The sequence below is a fragment of the Ochlerotatus camptorhynchus genome, unplaced genomic scaffold (genome assembly GCF_037179485.1).
Source record: "Ochlerotatus camptorhynchus isolate MF236.1 unplaced genomic scaffold, CSIRO-AGI_Acam_v1.1 ptg000361l, whole genome shotgun sequence".
Lineage (NCBI taxonomy): Eukaryota > Metazoa > Arthropoda > Insecta > Diptera > Culicidae > Ochlerotatus > Ochlerotatus camptorhynchus.
Genome location: NW_027040849.1, coordinates 828741 through 843274, shown reverse-complemented (window position 1 = coordinate 843274; position 14534 = coordinate 828741). Strand labels below are relative to the sequence as shown.

At 40.2% G+C, this 14534-nt stretch overlaps 1 protein-coding gene across 1 annotated transcript; it reads left to right on the top strand.

The window, feature by feature from the left end:
- Nucleotides 1-2200: 2200 nt before the first annotated feature.
- On the top strand, nt 2201-3386 carry Adi1 (acireductone dioxygenase 1). The gene is made up of 4 exons (XM_065232003.1): nt 2201-2395; nt 2463-2668; nt 2731-2827; nt 2890-3386. The coding sequence occupies exons 1-4, from the start codon at nt 2273-2275 to the stop codon at nt 3013-3015; spliced, it is 552 nt and encodes a 183-aa protein (XP_065088075.1). The 5' UTR covers nt 2201-2272; the 3' UTR covers nt 3016-3386.
- The last annotated feature ends 11148 nt before the right edge of the window (nt 3387-14534 follow it).

Below are 14534 nucleotides of genomic sequence, written 5' to 3'. Positions count from 1 at the left end.
AAACCCGTGAAAAGCGAGGTGAAAAGTGTACGTGCGTTGTTCGCATTATTAAAGTGAATAAATCGAACTGTTTGTTGCTAAGATGATTTTGGCTTGGTGACCCTAAAATAATGAATGGGCTGCACGTAAGGAGACGTGATTGATAATTCTCCCAAATATCCTAGTAAATACACTTTGACTTAAGTAACATTAGGGGCCACCAAACGACGTATAATAACTTTTGACTCAAAAACCAGTATTTTTAGCATGAAAGCTAGCGATCTGCTTTGTATGATTAAAACCCTCGTTAAGGGGAAGTTCACCGCTCCGAAAAATATAATATATAAGTCGAGTATTAGTACAACCCACTGACACTGAAGAAGTTTGCACATTGTAGACGAAATACGCGTATCTGTCAAGGATAAGCAAATAAAGTAGTGGAATTAAATGGAAAATACTAATCCTTCTATCTCTCATTATACAGGTATTCCACTAAGACGCCCACATTTATCAGGATAATAATAACGTTTTGATTTTTCTAAAAATATTGGAAAAAGGTATCTTTTGATATATAATAAAAAACACATTTTCTAATTTTTCAAATAATATTCCCGTGCAAAAACTATAAAATACTCCATAAGCAACTATAGGAACCCATTGACAGACATACAAAGCAGTACCGTTGTACCATAGAGGTAACTCTAACACCACTGGGTCCCGAAGAAAATCATTATTATTTTTGGCTCACTCAGTACCAGAACAACGGTCCCAAGCAGTCCCAAGCTATTTCACTCACCCCTGCATGTTCTGCATGAATCCACACACCCCTGATGTTATCTGTCAAACTTTCATAGCGAATCAAAACAAACATAGTGTAGTAATAGAATTTCAACTAGAATAGGGTACATTAATCCTTTGCTTGGGACCAATAGGCTACTAAAGTGGTGAGCCAATTTAAAATCGTTAGTTTCGTATTGATTGTTATAACTCTGTAGTCTGAACAAGGCATATGTCAGTACAAGGTATAACACTTCTAACCTACCGCAACTATAGGAGCGGCTACCCTACCAGTTGTGTATGTAGTTGTATACACGGTAACTGCAAAATACCCAATAATGACTAAAAAAGACTAGATATTGACTACAAAATAAGCATTTTCGAGGGAGACTGGGACACCCATTAGATATGTAAATATATTACCCATTTATAGTCATTGTTTCTAATAAATGAATACTAGCTACTTACTACAGTTAATGGATAGTCCCAGTTTCCATCGAAAATGCTTGCTTTGCAGTCATTATTGGGTATTTTGCGGTTACTGTGTAGGTAGGTTAATATTATCATTCGTCACAGCATCAGGTCACAGCAACAATCAACTTGTCGGTATATAGGGGAACTAGGGGCAAGAAGGTCACCCTAACGATAGCGCGTTTTAATATGCGATTCCGTGAATATTTATAGGAGAGCCACTCTTATGGGGCAAAAAGACAATATGTCTAAAATTATGTGAAAATGATAAATATGTTCATTTCTAAACAACAAATTACTATTCTTAAGTATGACAGCAACTGCTTGTATTGTTTCTTCCACTAAAATATTGGTATTTTTTTTTATCAAAAATATATAAAATAAACCATGTGCGTCAAAGAATTCAAATGGAAACTATTTTTGATACTATTTTATACAGTTTGAAAACAATGCATATTGGAAATATAAATGCCCAATTGTGCTAATTTCTGAACAGTTTTGTACAATTTAATACATAAATGTAGGGGTGGCACTCTTGCCCCGTATAAAGTTTATTTTTAGGAATATAATTTTTGATTAATTAAAGAAAATATTTAATAATTTATTGTTACTAATGTTTCAATCAAGAATCAACCATCAATAGTGACGTCTAAATGCAGAAATTGTGAAAAAAATAAAATAGAAATGTCGAAAACCTTAATTTATGATGCCTTTTTCTTATAAAAAACTAGCTTTTCAATGCATCAACACAAAATGATTTTTCGCATTTTTTTTCGACTTCTATTCGGACAGAACTTTTTAGAATGTTTCATAGAAATACCGTGCATAGGTTCATCGTGGGATAGGATTGAAATGATTTCATTTTCAAAATATATTGAGGATGGCACTCTTGCCTCGGGTGACCTTCTTGCCCCTGTTCCCCTATGGCATTCGCTGTAACTTCATAGTGCGTGTGTTGGTTGATAAAGATCGTTCCGAACATTCTGCTCCATTCTATAATCTCAGTTGGTAGCTGATACGGAAGCTATTCGGAAATTGTTCTACAATGGTGCGGGCTTGGTTTATGGACAACGAAACCACCGATCAGCGGTTGGAACATCACCTAAATCCCCCGGAATACTTGACACTAGAAGAGCTCTTCAAAAGCACTGGAGTTGAGTACTTTAAGGTAAGCAATCGTTATATTCATAGGCGATGAATTCTAATGTCTGGTTCACGCAAACGTAATTCTCTAGATTAATGTGCCGACCTATGACTCCGATGGAGTATTGGAAAAGATTCGCAAGGCCCGAGGCTACAGTTATGAGGATGAGATTACCTGTTCCAAAGAATGTCTACCGGATTACGAAAACAAACTAAAAAACTTCTTTACCGAGCACCTGCATACGGACGAAGAGATCCGTTTCGTTATTGATGGTTCGGGATACTTCGACGTTCGCAAGTAGGTTACTCGTGAGGTAGGTGATGACATTAGTAGAGATAATTTCTTTCTTACTGTTCCAGTGGTAAAGATGACCTTTGGATTCGAGTTGAAGTTGTTGCTGGTGATATGATTGTTATCCCAGCGGGTATTTATCATAGGTTCACGTTGGATGTTAAGGTAGCGTTGTAATGTGAATACAATTTTTAGATTTGCTACATTATTTCCTGTATTTGTTTTAGAACTACATTCGGGCCAAGCGTTACTTTGTTGGAGAACCGGTTTGGTTACCATATAATCGCCCATGTGACGATATGCAATGCCGCAAGGATTACCTGCGCAAACTGGAAGTTGGTTTTGCTGCATAACGTAACGTAAATGTGTTAAGGCTACCAAATTTTGTAGAAGCAGATATACTGCCCATAAAAGCATAACAGTCCCATATGGATTTTGTTGTGAGTTCCATTAGAATCGATTGTAAATTACCGTCATTTTACTTGTGCACTAAAAGTTACATATTTTGTTCAGAAAATAACTTGAAAAAATTCAAAACTAGGTTTTCCAATCCATAAGACCATTTGGAGACATACATTTTCAACAGTGTTTTTCTCGGCTTACTGTTTTTCCTTATGGGACAGATATGCTTGTATGGACAGTATACTACCTACCACTTATGTGTTGTTAATTATTTCAAAGTGCCTTTCCGAATAAATATCATGGGGCAGCCAGCTTGTAAACTGATTTATTTATTTTTTTTACCTAGGTAGTTCGTTTATTTACTAGGCATGCAATTGTTTCAAATAAAAAAGATTCAAAAGATTTTAAAGTTTACACACGGGGTTATATATGTGCGAGTAAAAAACAGAGCTATAGTATTTACAGGTATTTACTACAGATACTATAGATTCCATAGATAACCGGATGCACAAAAAGTTGTTTTGGCAACCGAAAAATAAATGTGATCCGTGTGGCATCCGTGAAAAAAATTCATGCCATCATAGAGCTCTTCGTTGTGCAGTTTTGTTTTGTTTCGTGCGTAAAAGTTCAAAATGAAGTGCAAAGCAAATCTTTGCAACAATTAATCGAGGAATGGTTTCCCAGGGTTTCCCTAATAAAAATACACTGGAGTCGCTTTTTACGCGGAGGATACGTGCCGCGTAAAAAAAAACTTCCGAGATTTTGATTTTTCCCATGCTTAAATATTTTTTTTATAAATCGGATGTTGATGCCATTCGTTACTATAGCCCATAAAGACATATTTAAAAAAAAATCTGTATTTACACCAAAAATTGTGATTTTTTTAAAGTATGCCATTCGATTACCTATAGTTTGAAACGGATAATGTGATTGGAATCAACTCGATAGGTCGTATCATTGTCGAGAAATCGTTAAAAACGTACCGCGTAAATTGCGACTCAGCGGCACTAACCGCGTAAAAAAAAACCGTGTACAAAAAAAACCGCGTAAAAAGCGACTCCAGTGTAACCATAAGAGAGAGCTTAACGACGTGTACGGAGTATAATCAACATATAATCCAAACCATTTGTGGGATAGTTTACGGTTTACCCATTCGAGATACAATTCGTTTATGGTATTTGTTTATTAAGGTTGCTTTTTCTTTCCTTCTTCCGTTGTCCGCGAAATAAATCGGAATGTGGAGTGTGGAAAGCGTTTTGTGCTCATAATATTACAATACTTCTCCCTCAAACAACACCATGATGACGTCATGCTCGTTTGGCTACACTAACTGACAGTTCGTTTGGCTACATTATACCTAAGAGAAGAGGTGACAATACGGGGGCGAAAATGAACCACTTTTCTGTTAACCCTTAAATGCATGATTTTTTATTTTGCGGTGAAAAAAATTCTAGTTATAGAAATTGGGCTTAATATTACTGAACAAGTGATACAAAACTTTTAAAATGTGATTTGATACTTTATTTTTGCAAAATCAAGGTATGTTGCCAAATGGCAACAATATGCGTTAGACGATTAAATAATGTTCTCACTGCCTAACGTCAAACGCATATTGTTGCCATTTGGCAACACACTATCTTTATGTATGAAATGTGTGAAAACAGTTTCTTTTGTTAGTGTGACAAAGTGTAACTTTACATTTGGTACATTGTATGCAAGAAAACCCTTTACATCCTGGCAATTTACATCTTGTTTTCTTATCACATCGTTGTTCATAGTGATCACTTCCATCGGTACGAACGTCCTGCGAAGGAACGTAACTCATCGGACCGCGAAATTTTTTTGTCCTTAAATTTTTTTCTATATTATTTGTTGGTCTGCCTCTTTTATTGGCACTACTTGTGCCATATCTACACAATGAATCAGCCAGGTCTGTTCTGAAGTCAGCCAAATTCAGCAGTTTTGGCTCTTTGTCTTCGTTAGATTTTTTGTATAGCACCCACGAATTGATTACAGTCATATCCAACATATGGTAAAAAAGTCGAATGTACCATTTTCTACTTTTGACTCTAATCTTGTACCTGCCAAGAAAACTGTCCATGAGATCCACCCCACCCATATGAGCGTTATACTCTTTGATGATTTTCGGACAAACAATTGTGATCTGCTTTTTATCCTTCTTATCAAATCTTCTGATGGTATCCACAGGTTCAGCACCAACATACGTGGAAGCTAGTGTCACGAGTTTGCTATCTTTCCAACATGTTACACTAATAGCCACACCTTCATAGTCGGTAAGTTGTTCTTCATAAGTTCCACGTGTTACAGACGGCTTCATGAAATCTTTTTGTGTAGGAAGATTGCAATGTTTGCCTAGCCGATTTCTTTGAATGGTTCCCAATGCATGAATACCTTGAGTAGACAAATAATGAAGCAATGGTAGGGTTGTGTAATAATTGTCGAAGTACAGTATATGGTTTACATTCCTGGGAAGTGGTCGACATAAACGAACTACTGTTTTTCCCACTAATCCGAGATCAGGCTCCTCCGAAAATCTTACATGCTCTTTTTTTCCGCTATATATTTCAAACCTGTAAGCGTACACACTTAATCTAGCTCGGCAAAATCTCCAACAGCCGATTACTTCGGCATTTACTTTTGCTGATATCACTGCAAAATATATGTTTGTTAGCTGATATCTCAGCAAAATGTTATTTGTTAGCTGAGTCTCGGCAATTGTTTGACTGAATGTCAGCAAAATAAATTGCAGAATTATTCGGCTGTTGGAATCTCGGCGAAAAATTTTAAGTGTGTAGCCACTCAAGGAGCATAACACATACAGCTTAAAGCCCCACTTATGAGGCTTGTTTGGCAAGTATTGCTTCATGAAGTGGCCAACTTTGGTAGCACACATTTGCTCATCAAGAGACAATCTTTGCTCGAAAGGCGTGACGGAAGCAAAAGTATTGTTCATATAATCTATTATAGGTCTAATTTTGTGGAGGCGGTCATGAATGGGATGACCAACAGGTTTGTGGAGATCATTATCATTGAAATGAATTACGGAACGAATTCTTTCGAACCGATTTAGGGTCATTGACTCCATTATCGTTGCAAAACCATATTTTGACCAATAAGATCTCACATTCGGGTAATGGTAAACAGACATGAAGATAAGAATACCAAAAAACTTTCGAATTTCCGATAACGTGACCGGTTGGCAGTGTGAAATTCCCCTTTGAACAATATACAAATTCGTCTCCTCCACTATTTTTACCAAAATATCATCCGTCATAAACAGTGAGAAGAATTGAAACGGTGTCTGCATTGCTGTTGTACTTTCGTAGGGTTTGACGTTTCCGGTAAATTTTACCCGATCATCGTCATAAATCAGTTTATCCTTTTTCCATATCCAGTCACGGGTTCCTGGCTTATTGACTACTGCTGGTCGTTCAGGATTGACGTTCGGTGAATCGTTTTTTCCCGGATTCCGGAAAAATCTGTTAGGTTCTTCATCGTCCGAGTCAGATGTTCCCTCCAAATCACGTATCAAGTCATCACTGTGAAGGTAATAATCAAATTCGTTGACATCCGTGAAATCTGCCTCATCCTCCGATATGAAACCATCCTGCAGTGACGCTAGATATGTTTCGATATCCTTTTCTCTGAATATTCTATTATTCATTCTGAAAAAAATATGTACTAAGTTTATTTTGCATGCGAATTTTTGCCATACACAACACATAAATAGAAGTGGTATACGCATAGTGTTGCCGTTTGGCAACATATAAGTTTTGCTGAATATTGTAAAGTACGGATAGTAAAATAGCGTTCTGAAATAACACGTCAGTTACTTACACGTATTGCAACACAGTCACGATTTTTTTCAGCAAATAATTATACGTATTATGCACAAAAACCCAATAAATATTCTCAATGAATCGATGCGACGGAAAACTTCCGGCAAATGAATGGAAAATGCATGATATGTCAAAATTAACCGTTACCTGTGTAACTTCATCCTACCGTAGTTGTCGGCTAATGTATAAACTTTCGTTGTAATGTAAAAACGATCAAAAAAAAAGTTACTTTATCATGTTTATTGACAAAAGTAGGTATGTTGCCAAACGGCAACACTATGCATTTAAGGGTTAAACGTGATCCAGCTCCTGATTGGTCGATGTCATGTGCGTAAGATAGAGATAGAGATAGATAAAGACTAAGAGAAGAGGTGACAATACGGGAACCATGAATGAACCACTTTTCTGTCAAACGTGAACCAGCTCGTGATTGGCTGATTTGATGTGCGTAAGATAGAGATAGACATAGATAAAGATAGAGATAGAGATATAAATTAAAGAGTATTGTCACCTTTTCCTCTTAGGATAAAGATAGAGATAGAAATAAAAGAGGAAGAAGCCAATTGTCACCTCTTCCCCGAATAGAAATTTACATTAGCCCAACGTTTGATTTTGATGTCTACATCAGCATCGAAATCAAATGTATGCCTGATGTCAAACATTAGAAAACATTATGATTTAGTTGTATTTAAGCAACGTAACATGGTGTATACATCAGAAATTTTGGAACAAAATTTTGCCATTCTAATGTCGGTCTGACGTCAAAAATTTCAATCTATTGACATTAGAACCAAACGTTTTTGGATGTTTTCAGATGTAAAAAACGTTAGAACTAAACGTTGTTCGGATGTTTTGATATGTAAATGTTTTCAGATGTTTTTTAATGTAGATGTTTCCTGATGTTAGAATCAAACGTTTTTCGGTTGTTTTCGGATGTAAAAAACGTTAGAACTAAACGTTGTTGGTATGTTTTTATATGTAAATGTATTCTGATGTTTTCTAACGTAGATGTTTCCTGATGCTAGAACCAAACGTTTTTTGGATGTTTTCGGATGTACACAACGTTAGAACTAAACGTGGTTCTGATGTTTTCAATTGTACTTCGTGTTTGTTGTTCTCTGATGTTTTCAGATGTACAAAACGTTTGAAATAAACGTTGTTTGAATGTTTTCAAATGTATAAACATCTACATTTGAAAACATTCAAACAACGTTTCCTTTAAACGTTTTGTACATCTGAAAACATCAGAGAACATGTTTTTAGATATACAGAACACTAGAATCTTACTTTTCAAATGCTTTCAATTATATTTACAACACATTAGAATTAGAAACATGATCGTGTAAACACTACACACCATAATTGTTAGATAACATCATAAAAATGCGTACATAATAGTCAATGCTGAAGCTCCCGTTTCCCACCAGTCAGTTAACTGACCTTAGCTAACCTAATATCATTGCGGCAACTCTCTATGCGGCAGGGGAACTATGCCATTAGCGCGCTAAGAGTTGTTAGACCACTGACATAGGCGCCAATTTGTAGGTGACGAGGCACTTGGTGACATTACAGCGAGCTTGACGATTGTTGCAGCATTTTTTTTTAGCAAACTACCAGTTAAGGTTTGTAGTGTTTACAAGATCATGTTTCTAGCTGTAATGCTTTGTACAATTAAAAGCATTGGAAAAGTTAATTCTCATGTTTTGCACAACCAAAACCATCAGAAAACATAAAATTGTACAAAAAAAAATCATCCATTCTGGTAGATTATCTCTTAAATGCATACAGAATAGCCATTGCTTAAGCTCCCGTTTCCCACCAGTCAGTTAACTGACCTTAGCTAACCTAATATCATTGTGGCAACTCTCTATGCGGCAGGGGAACTATGCCATTAGCACGCTAAGAGTTATTAGACCACTGACATAGGCGCCAATTTGTAGGTGACGAGGCACTTGGTGACATTACAGCGAGCTTAGCGATTGTTATAGCATTTTTGAGTAAACTACCAGACAATCATGACAATGTGATAGCTGCGCCTCCAGATCTCCCTTTAAATGGACCCGCTGTGCCAATTTGCCAATAATGCAAGACACTTTGGACGGGGTTGCTGGCTTGTTTGGTCCACTGTTACAAGTGGCAAGCCTTCCCCTTCACGGATCGCTCCAAAAATTGCTGCCTGTTCCACAGATGATCCAAAAATGCGGAAAGTTTTGGGCTGCCTTATTGACGAACTGCAAATATATAATAAACAAAATTATTGTGCACGAAAAATATGACAATAGACAATGCTCGAGAAGCACTGGGAGTTTTCGAACGACGCGTGCTTAGGACCATCTTTGGCAGGGTATATGAAGTGTATGTGTATGGAGGAGAAGAATGAACCACGAACTGGCGTAACTTTATGGCGAACCCAATATCCAGAAAGTCGCTAAAGGTGGAAGGGTACAATGGGCGGGACACGTTGTAAGAATGCCGGACAACAATCCCGCAAAAATTGTGTTTTCCTCAAATCCGGCCGGTACAAGACGCAGAGAAGCACAGCGTGCTAGGTGGTTAGACCAAGTGGAGCAAGATGTAGGAAGTGTGGGACGCTCGAGAAATTAATTATATGATTTGAGTAGTAGCTATGCTGAAGATCCGAGAGATGTCGTCCCTTCAGTGGTAGGAAAATCATTTTTGCAGTATGAAGAATATCAGAAAATCCACGATTTGTGACTAAATCAAGAGCAAATTTTCATTACGTCGAATGTAACAAAGGTAAACAAAGTCGAGCTATCAGTGTCAATCGATGCTCCTGCTATTACACTATATACTGTCCGAATATAGGATCACATCCCATTTTTAAATTTATTTACCAGTCAAATTGCTTTTTGACGTAATCACCTTCCGATCAAAATAGTTTTCGATGTTACTTACGTCACCCGATTTCTATGGACATGCCGTTTGCCTTAAGTAACAGCACTGAGAAACCCGTGAAAAGTGTACTTTCGTCGTTTCGCTTTCTCATTATTAAAGTGAATAAATCGAACTGTTTGTTGCTAAGATGATTTCGGTGGTCCTAAAATGATGAATGGGCTGCACGTAAGGAGACATAATTGATAATTCTCCCGAATATCCTGATAAATGCACTTTGACTTAAGTAACAATAGGGGCCACCAAACGACGTATAAGAACTAGCTAGCGATTTGCCTTTGTATGATTAAAACCCGGCTAAATATGTTAAACATTGCTATCACTATGAGATTATATGTGTTTAATTGGAAATAGGAATAACTTTTCGGTCATCAAAACAAAACTTTATTTTTCTCGGATCGGTGCGAATGTTACTTACGACATAATGAAAATTTGCTCTTGAAATATGCTTTCACAGAAGGAAACAAATAAACCAGTGTTTACCTTATCACTATAGTAATGTACTCGTGCAATTTTTGGGCACCTAAAACTGCCCATAAAGACGATAATGAATAAAAACTGGAAATTTTCATGCATTTCCAAATGGTTTCCCACCATTCCCATACATTTGAAGTGACTGGCCCTCTGGATTTGGATGATGTCAAAAACCACAAAACATGATTAATTGGAGACAAGCAGCCAGGGACCGAGTTAGTTGGCACAACTTTGTTATACAGGTCAAATCTTGAGGGACATCGGACCAGCAAAAGTAAAGTATCTTATACGTTGGCCAAATTGTTATCCGAACTGCTTAAAAATTCGAAGAAATAGTTATTGAATAGTACAGAATTCTAAATTGATGTTATTTATGAAAAATTTACATTAGAATTGTGCTTTCTTAAATCTCAGTCTTTCCCTGATTGCGAACCACACTTTAAATTTTATATAAACTTGTGGCCCATTTTGTGTACCATCATAATGCTTGATGAAACTTATTCCGCCCGGAAACATGTTTTTTCGGAATTATGAAGTCATTATACGTTATGATGACATTTTGTATTTTTAAGTTACAAGAGGACGTTGCAAAGGATGAGTTTGACGTATAAAACCTGGGCATTTAATTTTCAGAGAGTCACAATCAGCGAATTCATTAAAAAATCACTTATGGCTGTACACAGCAAAAAAAAATGTAATATCGATCAACGTAATTCAAGCTGATGTATGAAATAATGATGTAATAGCAAGAAGCAGATACAATAATAGCAACAATCAATACGAAACTAACGATTTTAAATGGGCTGAATACTTGACTAGCCTATTGGTCCCAAGCAAACGATTAACGTACCCCATTCTAGTCAAAATTCTAGTACTTCACAATGTTTGTTTTGATTCGCTATGAAAGTTTGACAGATAAAATGAGGGGTTAGTGGATTTTCCTATGTTTCGAGGGGTGAATCGATTAGCTTGGGACCGAAGATAGTACCAGAGCTGAGCCAAAAAGTTGAGCACGTTTCTTCGGGACCTACTAGTTTCCCCATCGGGATCCGTATTCGGTTTCCCCATCGGGATCCGTATTCGGTTTCCCCATCAGGATACGTATTCGGAATCCCCATCGGGATCCTTCTACGGAATCCCAATCGGGATCCGTATTGGATTTCCCCATTGTGACCCGTATTCGGTTGCCCCATCGAGATATGCATTCGGTTTCCCCATCAGGATTCGTATTCGGTTTCCCCATCGGGATCCGTCTATGAAATCCCCATCAAGACCCGTATTCGGTTTCCCCATCGGGATCCGTATTCGGGTTCCCCATTGGAATTCGTATTCGGTTTCCCCATCGGGATCCGTCTACGGAATCCCCATCAAGACCCGTATTCGGTTTCCCCATCGGGATTCGTATTCGGTTTCCCCATCGGGAACCGTATTCGGTTCCCCCGTCGGGATCCGTATTCGGTTTCCCCATCGGGATTCGTATTTGGTTTCCCCATCGGAATCCGTCTATGAAATCGCCATCAAGACCCGTATTCGGTTTCCCCATCGGGATCCGTATTCGGGTTCCCTATTGAAATTCGTATTCGGTTTCCCCACCGGGATCCGTCTACGGAATCCCCATCAAGACCCGTATTCGGTTTCCCCATCGGGATCCGTATTCGGTTTCCCCATTGGAATTCGTATTCGGTTTCCCCATCGGGAACCGTCTACGGAATCCCCATCAAGACCCGTATTCGGTTTCCCCATCGGGATTCATATTCGGTTTCCCCATCGGGATCCTTATTCGGTTTCCCAATCGGGATCCGTATTCGGTTTCCCCATCAAGACCCGTATTCGGTTTCCCCATCGGGATTCGTATTCGGTTTCCCCATTGGGATCCGTATTCGGTTTCCCCATCGGGATCCGTATTCGGGTTTCCCATCGAGATCCTTTTACGGAAACCCAATCCAGACTCGTATTGGATTTCCCCATTGGGACCCGTATTCGGTTTCCCCATCGAGATCCGTATTCGGTTTCCCCATCGGGATTCGTATTCGGTTTCCCCATCGGGATCCTTATTCGGTTTCCGCATCGAGATCCGTATTCGGTTTCCCCATCGGGATTCGTATTCGGTTTCCCCATCGGGATCCGTCTATGAAATCCCCATCAAGACCCGTATTCGGTTTCCCCATCGGGATCCGTATTCGAGTTCCCCATTGGAATTCGTATTCGGTTTCCCCATCGGGATCCGTCTACGGAATCCCCATCAAGACCCGTATTCGGTTTCCCCATCGGGATCCGTATTCGGGTTCCCCATTGGAATTCGTATTCGGTTTCCCCATCGGGATCCGTCTACGGAATCCCCATCAAGACCCGTATTCGGTTTCCCCATCGGGATTCGTATTCGGTTTCCCCATCGGGATCCTTATTCGGTTTCCCAATCGGGATCCGTATTCGGTTTCCCCATCAAGACCCGTATTCGGTTTCCCCATCGGGATTCGTATTCGGTTTCCCCATTGGGATCCGTATTCGGTTTTCCCATCGAGATCCTTTTACGGAATCCCAATCCGGACTCGTATTGGATTTCCCCATTGGGACCCGTATTCGGTTTCCCCATCGAGATCCGTATTCGGTTTCCCCATCGGGATTCGTATTCGGTTTCCCCATCGGGATCCTTATTCGGTTTCCCCATCGGGATCCGTATTCGGTTTCCCCATCGGGATCCGTATTCGGGTTCCCCATTGGAATTCGTATTCGGTTTCCCCATCGGGATCCGTCTATGAAATCCCCATCAAGACCTGTATTCGGTTTCCCCATCGGGATCCGTATTCGGTTTCCCCATCAAGACCCGTATTCGGTTTCTCCATCGGGATTCGTATTCGGTTTCCCCATCGGGATCCTTATTCGGTTTCTCCATCGGGATCCGTATTCGGTTTCCCAATCGGGATCCGTATTCGGGTTCCCCATTGGAATTCGTATTCGGTTTCCCCATCGGGATCCGTCTACGGAATCCCCATCAAGACCCGTATTCGGTTTCCCCATCGGGATTCGTATTCGGTTTCCCCATCGGGATCCGTATTCGGTTTCCCCATCGGGATCCGTATTCGGTTTCCCCATCAAGACCCGTATTCGGTTTCCCCATCGGGATTCGTATTCGGTTTCCCCATTGGGATCCGTATTCGGAATCCCCATCGGGATCCGTATTCGGTTTTCCCATCGAGATCCTTTTACGGAATCTCAATCCGGACTCGTATTGGATTTCCCCATTGGGACCCGTATTCGGTTTCCCCATCGAGATCCGTATTCGGTTTCCCCATCGGGATTCGTATTCGGTTTCCCCATCGGGATCCGTCTATGAAATCCCCATCAAGACCCGTATTCGGTTTCCCCATCGGGATTCGTATTCGGTTTCCCCATCGGGATCCTTATTCGGTTTCCCCATCGGGATCCGTATTCGGTTTCCCCATCGGGATCCGTATTCGGTTTCCCCATCGGGATCCGTATACGGTTTCCCCATCAAGACCCGTATTCGGTTTCCCCATCGGGATTCGTATTCGGTTTTCCCATCGAGATCCTTTTACGGAATCCCAATCCGGACTCGTATTGGATTTCCCCATTGGGACCCGTATTCGGTTTCCCCATCGGGATTCGTATTCGGTTTCCCCATTGGGATCCGTATTCGGAATCCCCATCGGGATCCGTATTCGGTTTTCCCATCGAGATCCTTTTACGGAATCCCAATCCGGACTCGTATTGGATTTCCCCATTGGGACCCGTATTCGGTTTCCCCATCGAGATCCGTATTCGGTTTCCCCATCTGGATTCGTATTCGAGTTCCCCATCGGGATCCGTCTATGAAATCCCCATCAAGACCCGTATTCGGTTTCCCCATCGGGATCCGTATTCGGGTTCCCCATTGGAATTCGTATTCGGTTTCCCCATCGGCATCCGTCTACGGAATCCCCATCAAGACCCGTATTCGGTTTCCCCATCGGGATCCGTATTCGGGTTCCCCATTGGAATTCGTATTCGGTTTCCCCATCGGGATCCGTCTACGGAATCCCCATCAAGACCCGTATTCGGTTTCCCCATCGGGATCCTTATTCGGTTTCCCCATCGGGATCCGTATTCGGTTTCCCCATCGGGATCCGTATTCGGTTTCCCCATCGGGATCCGTATTCGGTTTCCCCATCGGGATCCGTATACGGTTTCCCCATCAAGACCCGTATTCGGTTTCCCCATCGGGA

Excerpts from the sequence above, each read along its gene's own strand:
- Adi1 (XM_065232003.1), top strand. The coding sequence starts at position 2,273 with ATGGTGCGGGCTTGGTTTATGGACAACGAAACCACCGATCAGCGGTTG. Across the intron at positions 2,396-2,462 it reads CTGGAGTTGAGTACTTTAAG|ATTAATGTGCCGACCTATGA; the intron begins GTAAGCAATCGT and ends GTAATTCTCTAG. Across the intron at positions 2,828-2,889 it reads GGTTCACGTTGGATGTTAAG|AACTACATTCGGGCCAAGCG; the intron begins GTAGCGTTGTAA and ends TATTTGTTTTAG.